This window comes from Notamacropus eugenii, chromosome 5, assembly GCF_028372415.1.
Source record: "Notamacropus eugenii isolate mMacEug1 chromosome 5, mMacEug1.pri_v2, whole genome shotgun sequence".
In the NCBI taxonomy this organism is placed as follows: Eukaryota; Metazoa; Chordata; class Mammalia; order Diprotodontia; family Macropodidae; genus Notamacropus; species Notamacropus eugenii.
Genome location: NC_092876.1, coordinates 398,995,914 through 399,014,703, shown reverse-complemented (window position 1 = coordinate 399,014,703; position 18,790 = coordinate 398,995,914). Strand labels below are relative to the sequence as shown.

Genomic DNA, 18,790 nt, shown 5'->3' with positions numbered 1-18,790 from the left:
GTCTGTATTGCAGAGTATTAGAGGGAGAGAAATGTCCAATGAAGCTGGAAAGGCTGAGGTTGTTTAGGGACTTAGAGCTAAACAGAAGAGTTTCTATTGTATCCTGTAGGCTATAGGAAGCCACTGGAGTTGGTTGTAGAGGGCAGTCACATAATCATAACTGCCCTTAAGACAATTCCAGAGTGAATAATGTACTTCACAACTTAGTTTGACAAGTCTCGCATTCTAAAGCAAATAAAAAATTTCTCAGGGCCAGCAAGAATTACTCTGGGTTTTGCATTAACCTAAGTACTGTTTCAACTATGAATGTATTTCATTTTATGAAAACAGATTTTTGGGTCATATATGATGGCATTCATAGTTTAATGCCTTGTACATCCTCATTTCTTAGATTGCCACAGCATTTCCATGTATTCTTATCCTCAGTCCTGCTCCTGTGAAGAACTTCCTCATTTTACAGATGAGGAAACTGAGGCCCAGAGAGGTGAAGTGACTTATCCTGAATCACACAGGTAGTAAGTAGCAGAGCTAGGATTTTAACCCAGCTCCTCTGACTCCAAATCACATTTCCACCACTTTCTTATACTGTTAACTTTGTATTTTGTTTTTTGCCAGAGGTTAGTGATGGTGTTTTCAGCCAGTTATTAGTAGAGAAGCACTATTAAAGAAATGTTCCATCCAGCATTTATTAAGTGCCTAACTTGTGTGCTAGTGATAAGAAGTAACACAGGCTCTACTCTCCAGGAGCTTCAGAGGTAGGAAACTACAGGCACAAAAATAACTAGGCAGAATGATATTTGAAAAGAACTTGTCTAACCAGAGTGCTATGAGAAATTGGAGGATATCTTGATCACTGGAAGAGGAGAAGGTGCAGTATAAGGCCAAGCTTCTTGGATGATGCACATCTTGGTAGGAATAGGAAAGAATGGAGAGGCATCAATCTGTGGAGGATGGCAATGGGTGGGGTGACCATTGTAGCGATGGAGTAAGAAAAGGCATAGAAGTGGGAGGGGCAGGAAAGGATGAGATTGGCCAGGATGTAGGATAATGTGAGATAAGTCTAGAAAACTAGGTTGTAGCCAGTTTCTAAAGGACTCTAAATGCCAGAATCAGGTGTTATGCCTTATTTAGTAGATAGTGGGAGCCTGTGTTCATGATCAGATTGGGAAGGTTATTCAGAGAAAAGTGTGGAGGCACAGGAGAAGATGGTCAAAGTGAAATAGTCCGGGGAGTAGATTCTGTCTAAAAAGTTTAAAAATGTCATAGCTATGAAAGAGGAAGTGTTATCTGCTGGTTAGATTAAGTAGGATTTGGATTTTTGGTTGTTGTTTTTTTTGGGGGGGGGGCGCTGTTATAACTGATTTTATTAGATAGCCTTTCCTATCTAAATACCTTCATATACCATTGAAATAATAAAATTGTGTGTGATCTTTTCTTGAATAATAATGTCATAGGATGATAGATATGACATTATTTTAGAAGTTAAAGATGGCATAAAGATGTGACATGCAAGTATAATATATTATAATGGCATAGCACTGTTATGTTTGAAGGGATTTTAAGTACAGTAGTCCAGTGTTTATCACCTTATTACTTGTTAACAGTGATACCCTGTTACAAATACACACACTCACACACACACACACACACACACACACACACACACACACACTGTACAGATGTTTATAAAGCTCATTTCTAGAAATAAGACTAATACTACTACCTCTGTGACTTTTTGTGTTGAGACAAGCTTCATTATTGTATAATGTTTAAATGATACACAGTACTTGGAATCAAATTTGGCTTGTGATAAGAACGAGATGATGATTAATCAGCAGCTTAATAGTGGGCTTTTACTGTGTCATTGAAGGAGTTTTCTGTGAATGAATGTCACAACATTGGAATCATGAGGTATAGTGCAGATGTTAAACTTAAGTTTATAATCAGACAGTGCAATAACACTGATGATGTTTTGGGACCATTTCATGTAAGTGATCGTCTAAATCAGTACTGTTGGGGGTGGTGCTTGGAAAGCCTTTAAGTCACAGCTTTAGCGTTGCATCTTCTGCTCTTTTGCACAGGCATTGTGAGAATACAGTGTCGTCAGAGGAATGTGAAGCTATGTATCATTTTGTTTACGCGACGTACAGACCCTTAGCTGTAGTAGCTGGGGAATTGCTCTGCAAAAGGTATCTTCTCAGTCATACTCTTTAAAAAAATTGAGTTACTCTAAAAGTTTATCTTGCTACAGGTATATATCCCATGGAAGGTGCATTTAACCTGAAATTTGCCATCTTAGGAGCTAATTGATCTACTGAATCAGCAGTCAGCAGGGTTTTTTTTGTTTTTTTGGCGGGGGGCTCTTCCTAGACTTTAAGAATGGAAAAGAGGGGAAAGAACACTAAGTCTTAACAGTAGACTATTTTTGTCAGTGTTCACCTTCCTTGCCTTCCCATATATGGTGTCTCTTATTTGCTGGCTTGATTTATTGTTGGTTAGTACAAAAGGTGGAAGCTGGGGTTGACCTTTGTCTGCTTCTTAAGGTTAAATTGTAGCCATTTTTAAGAAAGTGCCTATGCGGACTTCACACTTCACAGTTTTCAGCCTACCCTTTTGTTAACATCTGGTTATGTGTAACAATGAAATACTAAGTGATTCATCATCATGGTTTATTTCACATTATTTGGGATTTGCAGTAGTTGGGGACTTTTAAAAGGTAATTTAAAAACATCAGTAGAAGTGAGAATCCTTTTTAACTATGTCACTTCTTCCTTTTGGCATCCTCACTAGTAAAGGGTGGATATAGAACTTCTTCTGACTCCTCAGGGATCTCCTTAGGAGTCTGACATGGCCTGTCTTGGTAGCCACTAAACCACCTTACCACCCTATGATTTTCATTGTGTGGTGTCAGGAGAGGTGTTAGCTAGAGTGATGTTGGGGTTTAGCCAGTGATTTGGCTCTTTAAGACTTAGCCAGTAGCTCCAGAGTTCCCAGGTCCCGTAATAAATGACTTAAATGAATGATAATCTTGTGATAGTTTTTGAGTTCTAAATCCTGGAAGAATTTCTAATCATTTTGCAGGTTGATTATATGCATGGCTGAATGAGAATTACTTTTTTTTTTCCTTCCCAGACTCTTTTGTCTCTCACCAGGTGAAGAGGAGTCTCCTCAAGCCAAGAAGAAAAATAAATTTGTTTATAGCCTCAGACGTTTGAAAAAACTTATTACTTTCTTCTTGAACCATGGGGTAAGGCAAATATAAGAGTTTGTGTTTTCTGAGAAGTGGTGTTACTAGGCCTAAGAATCTTTTTAAAAGTCTTGAGTATTTACTGGTGGAACCATCTTGTTTTGTTTTGAAGTCAGATTTGATGATAAACTGTAGAAATACTGGGATTTAGCATTTGTCAGTTTTTGGGTGAAGTGAAGTGGCATACTTTCATAGTCTCCTATAAGATGATGTTCTTCTTTGCCTGTTTGGGATATGTTATATTAGCTTCTGTATAACCATTGAACTATAAAAACATGAAATCTGGGTCTGCTTTTGGTGCTGACTATTTGTGGGAAACTTAATTATGGTGTGGTTTGTATTTATAAAGAATGTTTGACTTTTTTGTATTATCTTTGCCCTTGATCCTTATATATCATCTTAAAAAATTCTCTTTTAGTTTCATAAACATGTTACCTACTTGGTGGATAGCTTGTGGGACTGGGAAGACGGTTTGCTGAGAGACTGGGAGTGTTTGACAAATCTTTTAAGGGACAAGCCCATGAGAAAGGAAGAAGGTGAGAGACAAGATTTTGGGGTCACCTTAAATGCCTTTTCCTAATAGTTTAGGGGGAGATGGCTTGTCCTATCTGGGGACCATCCAGAAGCCATGTAACCCAACTGGAATACTCATTCTAAGTTCGAAGCCTCAGTGTTCTGGACCTGGCATGGGAAAAGGTGATAAATCTATATGAAATTTCATTTTCTGAATCTATAAACTGTTGTTACCTTTTAGTTTTTCATGCTTCAGAGTAGCCTTAGCTCTTCTTAATCGAAATTAGTTTTTTAGTTTATCTAACCTACACCAAATTTACCACTGTTGATTTTAAAACATTTGTTGTCTGGAAGACTCTTAAAAGTGTAAATTTCAGTTATTTTCTATTTGATTTTAAAACATGGATAGCTTCCAGAAACCTGTTCTAGAGGCCCTGTGGCTAGATAGACTATGTAACATTCTTTGCTGACAAAAAAGCTCTATTTGAAGCACCACTTGATATTATGCCACAGAAGGCCATTTTATGATTAAAAATTGAAATGTCTTTTTTGACCTTTAATTGACGTTTACTAACACTATTAACCTCTAGGATCATATACTTTGTTGAAAAGCACATAACTCTCAGGGTATGTTTGCTTTTCAGAGGAAGTGCTGAATTTCTGTCACTATCTGATGTAATCAGAGAATGTTTGATCTGCAACCTTAGTGGTCATATAATCTAGGATTTCCCAAAATAATTTGGAACATACATGGAACAGTTTTGGATCTTGGATGTATTGACAGAAATAATGTATTTATGTGGGAGTCTCAATAAAAGAGCTTTATCTAGTCAGACTGGCTGGGATGTGTTAATTATTTTTCAAGGGTGTTTTGTGAATTGTAAAGGATTACATAAATGTGATGTGTTATTATAATACAGGCAAGGAAAATGAAGTTCACTACTTTATGCTGCCTTCTGTTATCTGATTGGATCTGATACGTGTCCTGACTCCACACGTGCTGTCTTTTGCAACAGGCTTGTTGCAACATGCAGCACAGGGCCAGAGTCTTTCTGCTTGGTTCTGACCTAGGGGTTTGCCAGAGACGTTGATTATCGCTGGAGCTACACTGCATGGTTTCTTTGTCATTGTAGCCCTTTCATTAGTCTCAAGACTGGCTTAATGTATCAAATGTGTGTATAACTTTAGAAGTTTATATTGCTGTTAAGTTGAGTAATTCTTTTTACAAGTGTGTGCCTATCATTTCCTCAGGACATAGGCTTCTGGGAGAGGACCTTTTTAGGGCTTTCTTCTCACTTTCATTCTTTGAAAGGTATGAAAAAGGAAGAGCTTCCTTGGCTGGGCTTCATTAGAAATTCAATGAATTAGCATTTTTTTCCTCTCAGAAAGAAAAATATTCTTTATAGAATGGTCTAATGGAAGTAGGCAACCAGGAGGCATAGTGTATAGAGTGCTGGGCCTAGAGTCAGAAACACTAATCTTTCTGAGTTAAAATCTGGCTTCAGCCATATGACCCTGAGCAAGTCACTTAACCTTGTTTGCCTCAGTTTCCTTATCTGTAAAATGAGCTGGGAAAAGAAATGGCAAATCACTCTAGTATCTTTGCCAAGAAAATCCCAAATGAGGTTAAGAAAAGTTCGATATGACTCAGCAACAATTAGTGGAAATAGTAGGAATCAGGAAAGTAAATTCTTGTTTCAGTTTTGATATGGCTTATGTGCCCTTGAACAAGCTACCTAGATTCTCTGATTTTTAGTTTCTTTATGAAGGGTTTGGACTAGATGAGCTCTAAGGTCCCTTTGAGTACCAAATACCATTTTTTAATGGTATTTATTTTGGTTTTATTAATTTATTTTATTAATTTATTATTAATAGTTTTATTAATAAAGGAAAACTATACCTCCTTTCTGTTTTTTCTTCACTAAATTTTTTAGTGATACATTTGACAAAGCCATGGTTTGGTGTGACATATTCTTTATTAAAGAAACTTGATTGGGAAAAGTTTTCCTTATATAAGTGCACTCGTTCACTCTGTGCCTAGCTCCTTCAAAAGTAGTTATTCCTACTAGCTTAATTTTTAGTAATAAGTAGTGCTGTCTCAACAAAATAAGTTGCTAAATTCTTGAGATGATTTCTTCTCATTTCTCCTATAAAATTTTTTCATTGTGAACTTAATCATAAACATTTCACCACACAAAAAACCCTCAAGAATATAAGAATTAGTGTAAGAAACTGTACCTTTGTTATGTGTGATTTGTTTGTAACAAATAATTGGGAAAAATCTTAAGCAGATTTCTCTAACGGAGGTCTGATATCTAAGATATTTAGAATTGATACAAATATATGAGAATGAATTTTCTCCCAGTAAATAAGTGGTCAAAGCATACGAATAGGCAATTCTCAAATCAGGAAATAACACTTATAACTAATAATAAGAATGCTCCAGATCACTAATAGAGAAATTAAAATTAAAAAACTCTGAGATTCTTCCTTTCAGCAATCGTATTGTTAAAGGTGACAGAAAAAAGAAAATACCTAGTATTGTAGAGGTTATGGAAGAACAGGCACGCTAATAACCTGTTAGTGAAACTATGAATTGGTGAAACCATTCTGAAAAACAATTTGGAATCATTTCCACCTTTTTTTTTTTTTTTTGCTGTATCACTGCATACTGAATTTCCTTCACTCCCTGTAATTCTCTGATTAGACATTCTGATATGTTCACAGCCTTAACAGATGCCCAGGAAAGTGTTCTTGTGGAAATAATTGCAGCAGCGGTGCGCCAGACTGCAGAGGGTCATCCTCCAGTGGGCCGAGGAGGCAGAAAGGTGAGTGTGATTTCTTTTCACGTAATCCCAGAGCTCTTGTGAATTACCTTCTGTCTTCCTAGTCCTCTGGAAATTTATAAAATAAATATGAAGTGTGTAACTGTGTGATAGGACTTTAAAAAAATTGTATTGAATTGTATCCAGAAATGCTGTATTTCAATATTGGGCTTTTACAGCTGTTTATAAGTTATAGAAAAAAAACTCATGTCATTTTACTTTGCGTATTTGCAACGTTTCTTAATTACTTGATCTTCCAAGACCTCAGTTTCCTCAACTGTGAATTGATAATGTTGGACCAGATAGCCATTGAGGTCCCTTCTAACTTTAGAATCCTAATAGTGGCATAACCCAGTTTGGTCACTTTCCTTACTTGCAAATGAATTTTGGCAGTTCCCCAGATTGAAGTCCATCCTTTAAGGATGGAGATTAAATGGTAATGAAGATAGAAGAAAATGCTTCAGTCTTTCAAGACATTTACAAAAGAATAGTTTGAAAACTTTTATGAATAGTGATGGAATCCTTGGAATAAGTATATACCTTCCTAAGTACTTTTTTGGAAGGTGTCTATTCTAATTTGGACATATAAGTTCAGTTATGTTTAAAGTCCCTTTTTCTTTTTTAAAAAAATTTTTAAGTCTCTTTTTTGTGGAAGGCACTACTTTGAAGGGATTTTCATTTTAACAGTGGGACAAAATGTATACACAACTAACCAAGACATAAGTACATAAGATAGGGTCTTTAGGAGAAATGAAAGATTCTGGAAGAGTGGGATCATTTCTTGTTGAGGGAGATCAAGGAGGGTGTAAAGCCTGAGCCGAGTCTTGAAGGAGCTAGAGATAACTGTGCAAATATGCAGAAATGTTAGAATGTTAGAGGAGATACAGGAATGACTAATAATCCATTTGCCTGAATACAAAGTTCATGAAAGGGGAGGAATGTAAAATAAATTTGGAAATAAAGCTTTGAGACAGATTATTAGTAGTTCGTCCTACAGGCATTGGGGAGCTACTGAAGTTTTTTGAGCAGTTTTGAGATGGGATCATATCAATGTATCAAGAAAATTCTATTGATGGTCACATGAAGGCTGGATTATTAAGTAGAGAGATTGGTGATAGGGTGACCAGTTAGGAGTTTATTTCAGTACTCTAGGCACTTGTTAATATGGGCCTTACATGCTGTGGCAGCACTCTGAGTAAAAAGGGACTGTGGAAAAAATAGATTTGATAGTATTTAGTATCCAATTGATATTGGATACTGAGGGATAGGAAATAATGAAAGATGACTGAGATGACTGAGTGAATGAGAGAAGAAAAGCAGGTTTGAGGAGAAAATGATTAGTTCTCTTTTGGACATGCTGAGTTGGAAGTGCCATGGGTTATCTAAACAGTATTCATCAGACAGTTGAGAATGTGAGGTTGGATTTCTGGGGGAGATATTAGGATTATATACATGGATTTAGGAGAAATCTGCTTTGATAAACATTAAAACCATTAGAAAGTATTGATGAGCTTACAAAGAAAGAGAGAAAAAGGCTGATATCAGTAATTTGGAAGACATCAGTACTTTGGGAAGAGATTCAGAAAAAAGCGAGGTGAGACCAGCAAGAGAAAAAGAGATACTAAGTTGTATCAGATGCTGCACAAAAGGCCAGGAAGGATGAGGACTGAGAAAGGACAGTTGGGTTTGTTGTTTGAGATGGCTAGTGATTTTGATGAAAACAATTTTGGTGGAGTCCTGTGGACTGAAATCTGATTTCAAGGGGATTGAGGGTAAGGAAATGGAATCATTTGTAGTCTGCTCTTTCCTAGAATATTGGTAATGAAGTGAAGGAAATATCTAGGATGATTGTTTGGAGAGGCAGCATTGCTAGGCTTCCTTGCCACTTATTTTTTGTTATTTACAGTGAAATTCTTGACCATTTGTTCCTCTAGGTTAAGTTTTGTTGTTATTTTTTCCATAAAGTATACCTTTGGTAATGTGGTTTTTATAGCACTGAATATGTAAATTAATTTAGATAGTAATTGTTATTATAATATATATTTTTATAGCATTGAATATGTAAATTAATTTAGCTAGTAATTATTATATTATTATTATTACGATTATATTGGCTTGACTTACTCATGAGTTGTTACTATTTCTCCAGTTATTCACATCTGTCTTTAATAGGGATCCCTGAGCTGTTGTTAAATGGTAGTTAGAAGTTGATTCATACAATTCCTGTGTGTTTTCTTGATAGGTGGATTTCCAAGGATTGTCTATATTCCATAGTTATCTAAGCAAAATTTCTCTTTTCTGTCATTTTGCCAGATTTCCTTGGTAATATACAAAAATGCTGATGATTTATGTGGATTTGTCATTATTTTCTAACTTTGTTGAAGTTATTGTTTCAGTTAAGTTTTTTAGTTGAATGTCCAAGATTCTCAAAAAAGTGATAACTTTGTTTCCTCTTTGCCTACACCTGTTCCCCCAGTTTCTTTTGCCTAGTTGCTATAATTAGTGTTACCGGAACATTTTCATATAGTAGTGGTATAGCAAGAATCTTTGCTTCACTTCTAGTCTTATTGGAGAAGGTCCTCCTCATTGTAAATTATTCAGGCTCTTAGTTTTAAAGAGATACTGTTATTAAGTAAAGGTCCATTTTTTCCCTAGGTTTTTTTTCTTTTTTAAACAGAAATGGGTATTGTATTTAGTCAGAAGCTTTTTTTGCATCTACTGACATCATTATATGATTTTTCTTTTTCTGGGCATTAATAGAGTCTTTATATTTACATTTATGGTTTTCCTAGTAATGAACTAACTCCATATTCTGGTATAAATTGAGCCTATTTATAGTTTATAATCTTTCTGATAAGTTACTGTAGCCTCTTTGGTAAAATTTGATTTAATTTTTTTTGCATTCATTTATCACTTGGGATTGGTTCACAGTTTTTGTTTTGATTTTGTCTGATAAGGTAATCAAGACCATATTTATATCAAAAGGATAGGATCCCTTTTCTTATTTTTTAAACAATTTGTGTAATATTGGAATTATTCTTTGAATAGTCAATAGAATTCAATTGTAAAACTATCTGATTTCCAAGATGTTTTTCTCTAGGAGTCCATTTGTGACTTGTTCAATTTCTTTTCTAAAAATTGGGTTATTTAAATTTTCTATTTGTTTCTGTGTTAATCTGGGCATTTCATATTTTTAAAAAATCCACCAGTCAGTTTAGTTCATTCAAGGTAACATTTCAACTCTGAAATGGAACCAGTGCTGCTAATATTGAGCCTTGTCTGACCCTTGTCTTATGCCTTCTGCTTTTTCTGCAGCCCCTCTCAGCAAAGGAGAAGAGAACTCAAATGGAAGAATGTGCCCGAATGACCGAGCATTTCATTGTAATGCTTCCTGAGCTCTTGGCTAAGGTAATGAGCAGCTGCACTGAGCTGCTGTTAAATATTTCATTGGAATTCCTATAGCACGCTTATATTTTGTTGTTGTTGTTTTTTCTATAGTATTCATCGGATATAGAAAAAGTGACAAACTTCCTGCAAATTCCCCAGTATTATAATTTGAATGTGTATGTCGCTGGAAACCTGGAGAAGGTGAATAAGGAAGAATGGGAGGAGGGTAACTTGAGGTGGAGAGGGAGGGAGAGAAGAGACATTGTAACTTTTTTTTTTTTGGAGATAATTCAGCAGATCTAGGGAGATAGTGTTGATAGAGGAACTGCAATATGTGATGATCGTCAAAACTATTACTATATTTCTATAATTTTCAGAGTCCTTATCCTCATTAAGTTCTGTTATTGTATTGAAACAATCCTTTTGCATTTGTCAGTTATCCTGCTGTTTGAATGTCCTGGTGGATAATTTGAGCTTTCACGTAGGAAACCCACTTTCGGTATAAACTATAAGCTTCTGGTCTCACTTGCTTGTTAAAGATTAGAGCTATGTCAGGTCTGATGCTATGAATGTTATTGGGGTTGTGGGAAGCCCTTTAGAGTAATTGCTATCAAAATAACAGAGATTTTTCCTAGAGATTCTCTCTTAGCTGCTAAGAATACTTAGTTTAGCTGTAGATATCCTATTGAGAGGTAGATTTGAGGCAAGAGAGTAATTATTAAAGAGAAATGATAACTGTTGTGATCCCTTCTTTGGGGACATTTAGGGCAAGAAACAGATGATGTTTTGTCAGATTTTTGAGGGTTTAATTTTTTTCTTTTTTTTTTTTTGGCATAAAAACAAGCATCAGTCAGTTGTGCCTTATTGTTCAGAACTGTCAGTAGAGTCTAGTAGATGCCAAGAGGAAGCTTACTTATCACTTATTTTGGTATTTATTGAGCAATCCTGATTATCACCTTGTTTTAGGGAATAATGTGGGGTGAGGAGTAGGGGTGGGGAGAATGAGATGAGTTGGAGAGAATTTGCCAGCCTAATAATTATAGTTTCAAAAATGATTTCATATCATATTTCAGGAACCTGCTCTACTTTTTCTATTATTATCTGATTTCTTCCTTCATTTTCCTTACCACACACCAACACCCTCACAGTTTCCCTTTGTTCTATCTCCTTCCATTCCTCCATGCTCCTTAGAGCAGGGTTCTTAACTTTTTGGTGTCCAAGTCTGATGAGGTCTATGGACCCATTCTCAGAATAATGTTTTTAAATGTATAAAATAGAATTACAAAGGAAACCAGTGATATTGAAGTACATTCTATATCAAGGAAGACTGTGATCACATGCATGGGATGTGGTGATGGTAGTAATAACTACAATAATTTAGAAGTGGTGATGAATGAAAATGATCATTTGAGAATTCTGCAACAGCTGTGATATGAAAATATCTGTGATTTCTATTAGTGACAAAGTTACAGGTGCTGCTATACTGCTGTGATTGTTGTCTACGTTTATGATTGAAGGAAATAATAAATTTCTGTGAGAGGTTAGTGAAAATAAGGTAATTTTTTCCCTCATGCAAGTTTACAAGATCCCTTGAGCCAAGATGGTGAGTAGAAACATGCACCAACTCTAGCTCTCCCCCTGTAGCCCATAAAAGACCTGTTAAAAAATGACCCTATACAAATGCTAGAACAGCAAAAGCCACAAAACAACAGAGTGAAAGAGATTTCCAACTTATGGTAGCCTGGAAGGCTGACAGGAAAGGTCTATCGCATGAGGTGCAGAGTGGAGCGCAGTCCATGGAGTCCAGCGCAGCCTTGGCCACACAGCACCAGCAGGAACAGGACCAGAGCAGGCCTCAGGCACAGAATGCCTGCAGTTCCCAGATCCCTCAACCCACAAATGCCAAAGACAGCTTCAAAGGTTAGTGAGAAAGGTTTTTCACCTGGGTGAAAAGTGAGCAAGATCCTCTCCTAGCCTCGGCTCCTGGTGGTGGCGGCAGCAGCAGCAGCGTCCATTATTGGAGCTCTCAGCCTAAAGTCCCTGGAGGGAATTGAGCCACTGAGCTGGGTCTCAGCCCTCAGTGGCAGTCCTGGGGTGAGGAAGAGTGCTGGCATGGTAGAGCTGGTGGAGGCTGTGGAAAGGGAATTCTGCTTGTAGACCCTGGGCAGAAAAGCCTTGGTAGCTCCCAGACCAGAGTGCTGGCCAGGAGAGGAGTAAACTCCTCTCCCTTGATTGTGGCACTGTGGAGGAACTGAGAACTTATAGGACCCCAGAGTATACCCTCCTCTTGACAAAGGACTCAAAAATCAAGTAACAGGCTAGGAAAATGCCCAAAAAGGGAAAAAAAAATAAGACTGTAGAAGGTTACTTTCTTGGTGAACAAGTATTTTCTTCCATCCTTTCTAATGAGGAAGAACAATGCTTGCCATCAGAGGAAGACCTAAAAGTCAAGGCTTCTGCATCCAAAACCTCCAAAATAAATATGTAATGGTCTCAGGCCATGGAAGAGCTCAGAAAAGTAAGTAAGAAAGATGGAGGAAAAATTGGGAAGAGAAATGAGAGCAATGCAAGGAAATCATGAAAAGGGGGTCAATAGCTTGCTAAAGGAGACTCAAAAAATGCTGAAGAAAATGACACCTTTAAAAATAGACTAACCCAGATGGCAAAAGAGGCCCAGAAAGCCAATGAGGAGAAGAATGCTTTAAAAAGCAGAATTAGACAAATGGAAAAGGAGACTCAAAAGCTCACTGAAGAAAATAGTTCTTTCAAAATTAGAATGGAGCAGATGGAAACTAATGACTTTATGAGAAACCAAGAAATTACAAAACAAAGCCAAAAGAATGAAAAAATGGAAGATAATGTGAAATATCTCATTGGAAAAACAACTGACTTGGAAAATAGATCCAGGAAAGAAAATTTAAAAATTATGGGACTACCTGAAAGCCTTGATCAAAAAAAGAGCCTAGACATCATCTTTCATAAAATTATCAAGGAAAACTGCCCTGATATTCTAAAACCAGGGGGCAAAATAAATATTGAAAGAATCCACCGATCACGTCCTGAAAGAGATCCAAAAAGAGAAACTCCTAGGAACATTGTGGCCAAATTCCAGAGTTCCCAGCTCAAGGAGAAAATACTGCAAGCAGGTGGAAAGAAACAGTTCGAGTATTGTGGAAACACAAGTAGGATAACACAAGATCTAGCAGCTTCTAAATTAAAAGATCTAAGGGCTTGGAATATGATATTCCAGAACTGGGATTAAGACCAATAATCACTTACCCGGCAAAACTGAGTATAATACTTCAGGGGGGAAAATGGTCATTCAATGAAATAGAGAATTTTCAAGCATTTTTGATGATAAGACCAGAGCTGAATAGAAAATTTGACTTTCAAACACAAGCATGAAAAGGTAAATAGGAAAGAGAAATTATAAGGGACTTACTAAAGTTGAACTGTTTACATTCCTACATGGAAAGATAATATTTGTAATTCTTGAAACTTTTCTCAGTATTTGGGTAGTTGGAGGGATTATCCACACATATATGTAGACAGAGAGCACAGGGTGACTTGAATAGGAAGGGATGTTATCTAAGAAAATAAAATTGAGGGATGAGAGAGGAATATATTGGGAGGAAAAAGGGAGAAATGAAATGGGGCAATTTCTCTCATAAAAGAGGCAAGAGAAAGCTTTTTCAATAGGCGGAAAAAGGGGGGAGGTGAGAGAAAAAGTAAAGCTTACTCTCAGCACATTTGGCTTAAGGAGGGAATAACATGCACACTCAATTTGGTATGAAAATCTGTCTTACACTACAGGAAAGTAGGGGAGAAGGGGATAAGTGGGGTGGGAGGAATGATAGAAGGGAAGGCAAAAGGGAGGAGGGAATAAGTAGAAATAAATTCTTTTGGAGAGGGACAAGGTCAGAAAAGAGAATAGAATAAATAGGGGCAAGATAGGATGGAGAGAAATACAGTTAGTCCTATACAACATGACTATTACGGAAGTCTTTTACAAAACTACACTTATGAAGCCTATGTTGAATTGTTTGCCTTCTCAATGGGGATGGGTGGGGAGAGAGGAAGGGAGAGAAGTTGGAACTCAAAGTTTTAGGAACGAATGTTGAGAATTGTTTTTGCATACAACTGAGAAATAAGAAACACAGGTAATGGGGTATAGAAATCTATCTTGGCCTACAAGAAAAGAGAGAAGATGGGGATAAGGGAAGGGAGGGGTGTGATAGAAGGGAGGGCAGATTGGGGGAAGGGGTGATCAGAATGCACAGTGTCTTGGGGTGAGGGGAGAGATGGGGAGCAAATTTGGAACTCAAAATTTTGTGAAAATGAATGTTGAAAACTAAAAATTAATAAATAAACATTAGAAATAGAAACAAACAAACAAAAAATCTATCTATGACCCCGTGGCTATCTGTGTACACCAGGTTAAGAACCCCTGCCCTAAGGTCTGATTACTAAAAGTCTGTAATGATAGATATACAATTGCAAGTGCTGTTTATTTTCTGTGAGTGGTTTGGGAGTGCATGCATCGGGCCAAGCTCTGTTTAGAGGCAGAGGAACTGAGTTCACATCCTACTTCTTAATAGCTTTGAGACCTTGGGCAAGTCACTTAACCTTTTAGGACTTCAGTTTTCTCTTCTGTAAAATTAAGGGATTGAATTAGATGCTGTCTTCTGAGCCTTTCCCATTCTGAATCTCTGATCCCTTGACACCGTGTGTGTGTGTGTGTGTGTGTTTTCTAAAGACATTCACATAGATTTTATACGTTTATATACTTATTTATAAACATGCCTGTGTATGTAAATATATAAAATATGTTTGTTTTTAGAAAATGGGAGACTAAAAATTATTAGATACTCAAATGGATTTATGGTGTTATTATTGTGGATATTCCCTTCATTAATGTGGATTGCTATGCAAATGTGGTATTGTTGGTAAAGTCTTGTACATTTCCCTTTTGTGCTGAATGTTTTCCTTGATTTCTTTCAACATTGTGAAGATACCAGTAGGTCAGTCACCCATTGATGATTCCTCAGTCTTGCTGCACAGTCCTTTTTTTTTCTTTTCATGTTTTTAAAATGACATCTATTATTTCAGTGCTTCATGATTCCTTGTAATGTGTGTGCAATGCAATGGACACATTACATTGTTAATACAGTTCATATAGCTGTGATTTTGCATAATAATAACAGTACATTTTTAGTGTTACCTTGAAGTTGACAAAGCACTCTTCTCACACTACCCCATGAGGTAATCAGTACAGCTCCTTATTCCAATTTTATAATACAAGCTCAATGAGGATAAGTGACTTGCCTAAGATTATATAGCTAGCCAGGATTGAAGATGGAACTTGAACTCAGGTTTTCTGATTCAGAGACCCATTGGTCCTTCCACTATCTTATACTGAGAGCTTTTTAGTTCTCATAATTGTTATCATACACTTCCACTTTTCCTCCCTCAAATTTGCTCGCTTCTCCTTAGTACAATACACAGTGCTCACTGGATACTCAACAAGTGCTTGTTAACTTAGCTCTTCCTTCTTGGATTAGAGTTGTTAAGCAACCATTGGGATGGTGACCTGGCCCTCCTCATGAGATCCTGCATTTCTTCGTAGTACTTGGATGCGTTGCTAAAGGAGATGAAAGAACTTGTACTCAGACACACTGACCTTAATATCCTTGAGGCCTGCTCCAAGGTATACAGCATCCTCTGCAGTGATCAGCTGGCATTTTACCCTATGGTGTCTGAGGCCCTACACCAGCTAATAGATGAGATGGTTAAGGACTTCTCCCAGCTACTAGATGACTTTTTCCAAGAGGTATGTACAAACGGGACTGGTAATTGATGAGGAGGTTCTAATGGGAGATGAGGGTGGTGGTGGTGGTGGTGGTGAGTAATAAATAGGAGATCATGAGAGATGAAACTTGTAGCATTTATATTGAGTACACTTGGCATTCAAACTTCTAAAAGAGTAAATTCTTCTAGTCACGAAGATAGATAATACTAGGTGGCTTGTCCTAGGTGAGTATCTGTTATTTAAGATTTGAGCTTCTGACTAGGTCTAGTGAGGTAGCAACCCAGCTTTTGAAAAATGATAGGTTACCACCATAGTTCTTGGCACTAGAGTGGTGATATAGCAACAAGTGTTTTTTGTTGTTGATTTTATTGCAAAACCTCTTATGGTATGCTCAGGTTAAGTAGGCTGACTGGATTTTTTGTTGAATAATCTATAGTAGATCACCTTGGAGAAGAAGATGGAATCTTTGCTGATGGCCATGGAATTAGTTTTTAGTTATCTATTACAAAGCATGTTCTAGTCATTTATCCAGGTCTGGATATGTGTGCCTTTTGTATCTGAAACATAGCAGTTGTTCTTTTGGAGGAGGGTGGTGTAGATTAAAAAAGTTTTCATTCGTTTTAAAATGCAGAAGCAGCTGTTGTAGATATGAATAGCACCGTGTGGCTAAATTCATCATGAAGGAAAGAAAGCTTATTTATGATGTTTGCTGTCATTTCAGACAGGTGGTCAAGCTGCAGTGGTAGGGAAGGAATTTATATCCAAAGGTTTGTTAAACTGTATATTGGACTCAATTCATTTTAGCTGAAATTAATGCATTGAGAGGATGGAATCTGGGTTTGGTTTAGTTATTTCATCTCTTTCCTTATAATAAAATAATTGTTAGGTAAAAGAGACTTCTACTCCTTTCCCATGTTGGTTTTAGGACCTTGAGTATTCTCTGTTCTTGTTAGAGAACTCTAACAGTTGTGTTAACTTGCATTTCTTTATCTTTTTTTTCTTGTGTGATGTGAAGGGGAGGAAGATGGGAAGCAGAATTGGGAAGGGATGAGTCATTTAGCCGTCTTTTGACTGAGCTTTCTCCCCCCATAATCGAAAGGGTAGAGCTAGTTATGTAAACATAACTGCAGGTATTTTTTATCTGCATTTTACAGATGTGGAAACTAAAGCTTTGAGTGATCAGATGACTTGCTTGTGGTTACAAGGCTTGTCCTTGCTCTAAAGTCTTCTGACTCCACTTGCTCCTGTGTGGTGCTCTGGTCACTTACCCTCCCTGACACTGTCATTTGTTTACTCCTCTGTTAAAGGCAGATAACTGTGCCTGCATTACTTACTTCCCAGAAGTGTTGCAGGCATAGTCCTTTATGAACCTTAAAGAGTTCTTCAAGTATAAGGTGGTGTTATTATTTCTGCCTCTTTTGCTCCCTCTCTATGTTACAGCTGTAAAATATGATTAAATGTTAATCAGAGCTTCTGGTAAAGATTAGTAACTTAGCCAGGCTCTGTTTTCATCTTGTTGATTGCAGAAGAGCAATCTTATGTTTCCACATTCCTTGTCATTTCTGTTTTTATAACTCATTTAGGAAGAAGGCTTTGGTGTAAGTGAAGAATGCATTATTCGAATGTCCTGCACCCTAAAAAAACTAACGGCCTTTCACAAGTAAGATGGTTATTTACTTATACATATGTATATAATAAACGTGTCTGTTGACATGTTATGTGTATTTCATCAAAACTAGGATTCCTGTAGTGTTTGTGGGTTCATAAGATTTTTAAGGGCCCTGGATATTAGAACACAGTGAAATAGTTTTATTTGCAAGAGCTATTTTTATGTAGTTGGAAACTCCCATCCTTTGTGTGTGTTGTTTTCCCTTGGTTTTAATCATATTAGTAGTAAAAACTTTGACATTAGGCACTACCCTGTGTGGCTAATACAGTGAAATAGCAGAGGGATCATTATTCTCTCTAGCTCTTTCCTTAAGCATCATTGGAATATCGGTTGGGTTTAGCTGACCCACACAGTGTACTACGCACAATAAATAGTGAAGTTGTGATTGCACATCTGTTCTTGGTAGCTAGAGGATCACCTTCCTTCTAGGCATAATCAGAATTCTCTCAAGCTGACAATTTCCAGTGGCACCAAGACACTCAGAAGGATGGAACATATTTATAGATCATTGAAAGGACTACCTGCTAATTAGGTACTACTGTTGTACTGATAATCAGTCATTCTTTCCTGTTGATTTTTCTTGTAATTAAAATGGTCTTATAATATTTTTTGGTAGCCCGTGGGTAGGTGAGAGTGAGAAATAAAGTAAACTAAAAGCAAGTAAACTGAAGCCTTGTTGTTCCCAGTATTTCAGAATTTGTGATGATCGGCGTAGGAGCTGAAGCTGCTTTCGAATAACGGCAAGGAGCGAAGGGAGCATGAACAACATTTTTAGGGGAATGCTATGTCTTTTTAAGACGAGAGACTTGTATTCAAAACTTCTCATGTACTTTCCTAGCTTAAGTATAATTAACTACAAAAATGTCTGTTCTTATAAATCATTCTTATTTTTCTATTAACAATAGCTCTCCTTAACCAATATCTTATACTAAATTCTACAATAAGTTCAAAATTGACATATAATCTGAATAGCAAAGGTAACCCCTTTAAAAAATGTGGAGGGAAAGATCAGGTACATTTTACCATTATGAATGGAGGAGATTTCTGAACCAAACAAGAGAACAATGGAGAGCATAAAAGATGAAATAGATACTTTAGACTGTGTAAAATTTAAAAGCTTTTGTATGGAAAAAAAATTAATGAACATAGAAGAGAAAGTAGAGTGGGGAAATATTTGTATCAAATATTACCAGTAACCCCATATCCAAAATGTACAGGGTAATAGATGACCCAAATATATAACACTTAGAACCATTCCTCTAGACCAAGGACTGTTAACTTCCTTTGTATTACAGACCCTTTTTGGCAGTGTGATGAAGCCTTTGAATCCCTTTTCAGAA

At 36.8% G+C, this 18,790-nt stretch overlaps 1 protein-coding gene across 9 annotated transcripts in view; it reads left to right on the top strand.

The window, feature by feature from the left end:
• LOC140506888 (cohesin subunit SA-2-like) overlaps positions 1-18,790 on the top strand; it is a 120,340-nt gene that overhangs the window by 43,986 nt on the left and 57,564 nt on the right. For 8 of the 9 annotated variants that reach the window (XR_011968148.1, XR_011968147.1, XM_072614526.1 and 5 more), the window contains 8 exons: positions 2,082-2,189; positions 3,133-3,247; positions 3,666-3,783; positions 6,488-6,588; positions 9,901-9,993; positions 10,084-10,173; positions 15,599-15,802; positions 17,365-17,441. Coding sequence is in view for 7 of the 9 variants with exons in the window: in XM_072614526.1 (XP_072470627.1) it covers positions 2,082-2,189; positions 3,133-3,247; positions 3,666-3,783; positions 6,488-6,588; positions 9,901-9,993; positions 10,084-10,173; positions 15,599-15,802; positions 17,365-17,441 (906 nt within the window). In the remaining 2 variants the exon portion in view is untranslated. The remainder of the gene's footprint in view (positions 1-2,081; positions 2,190-3,132; positions 3,248-3,665; positions 3,784-6,487; positions 6,589-9,900; positions 9,994-10,083; positions 10,174-15,598; positions 15,803-17,364; positions 17,442-18,790) is intronic. The other variant, XM_072614527.1, reaches the window with a different exon arrangement.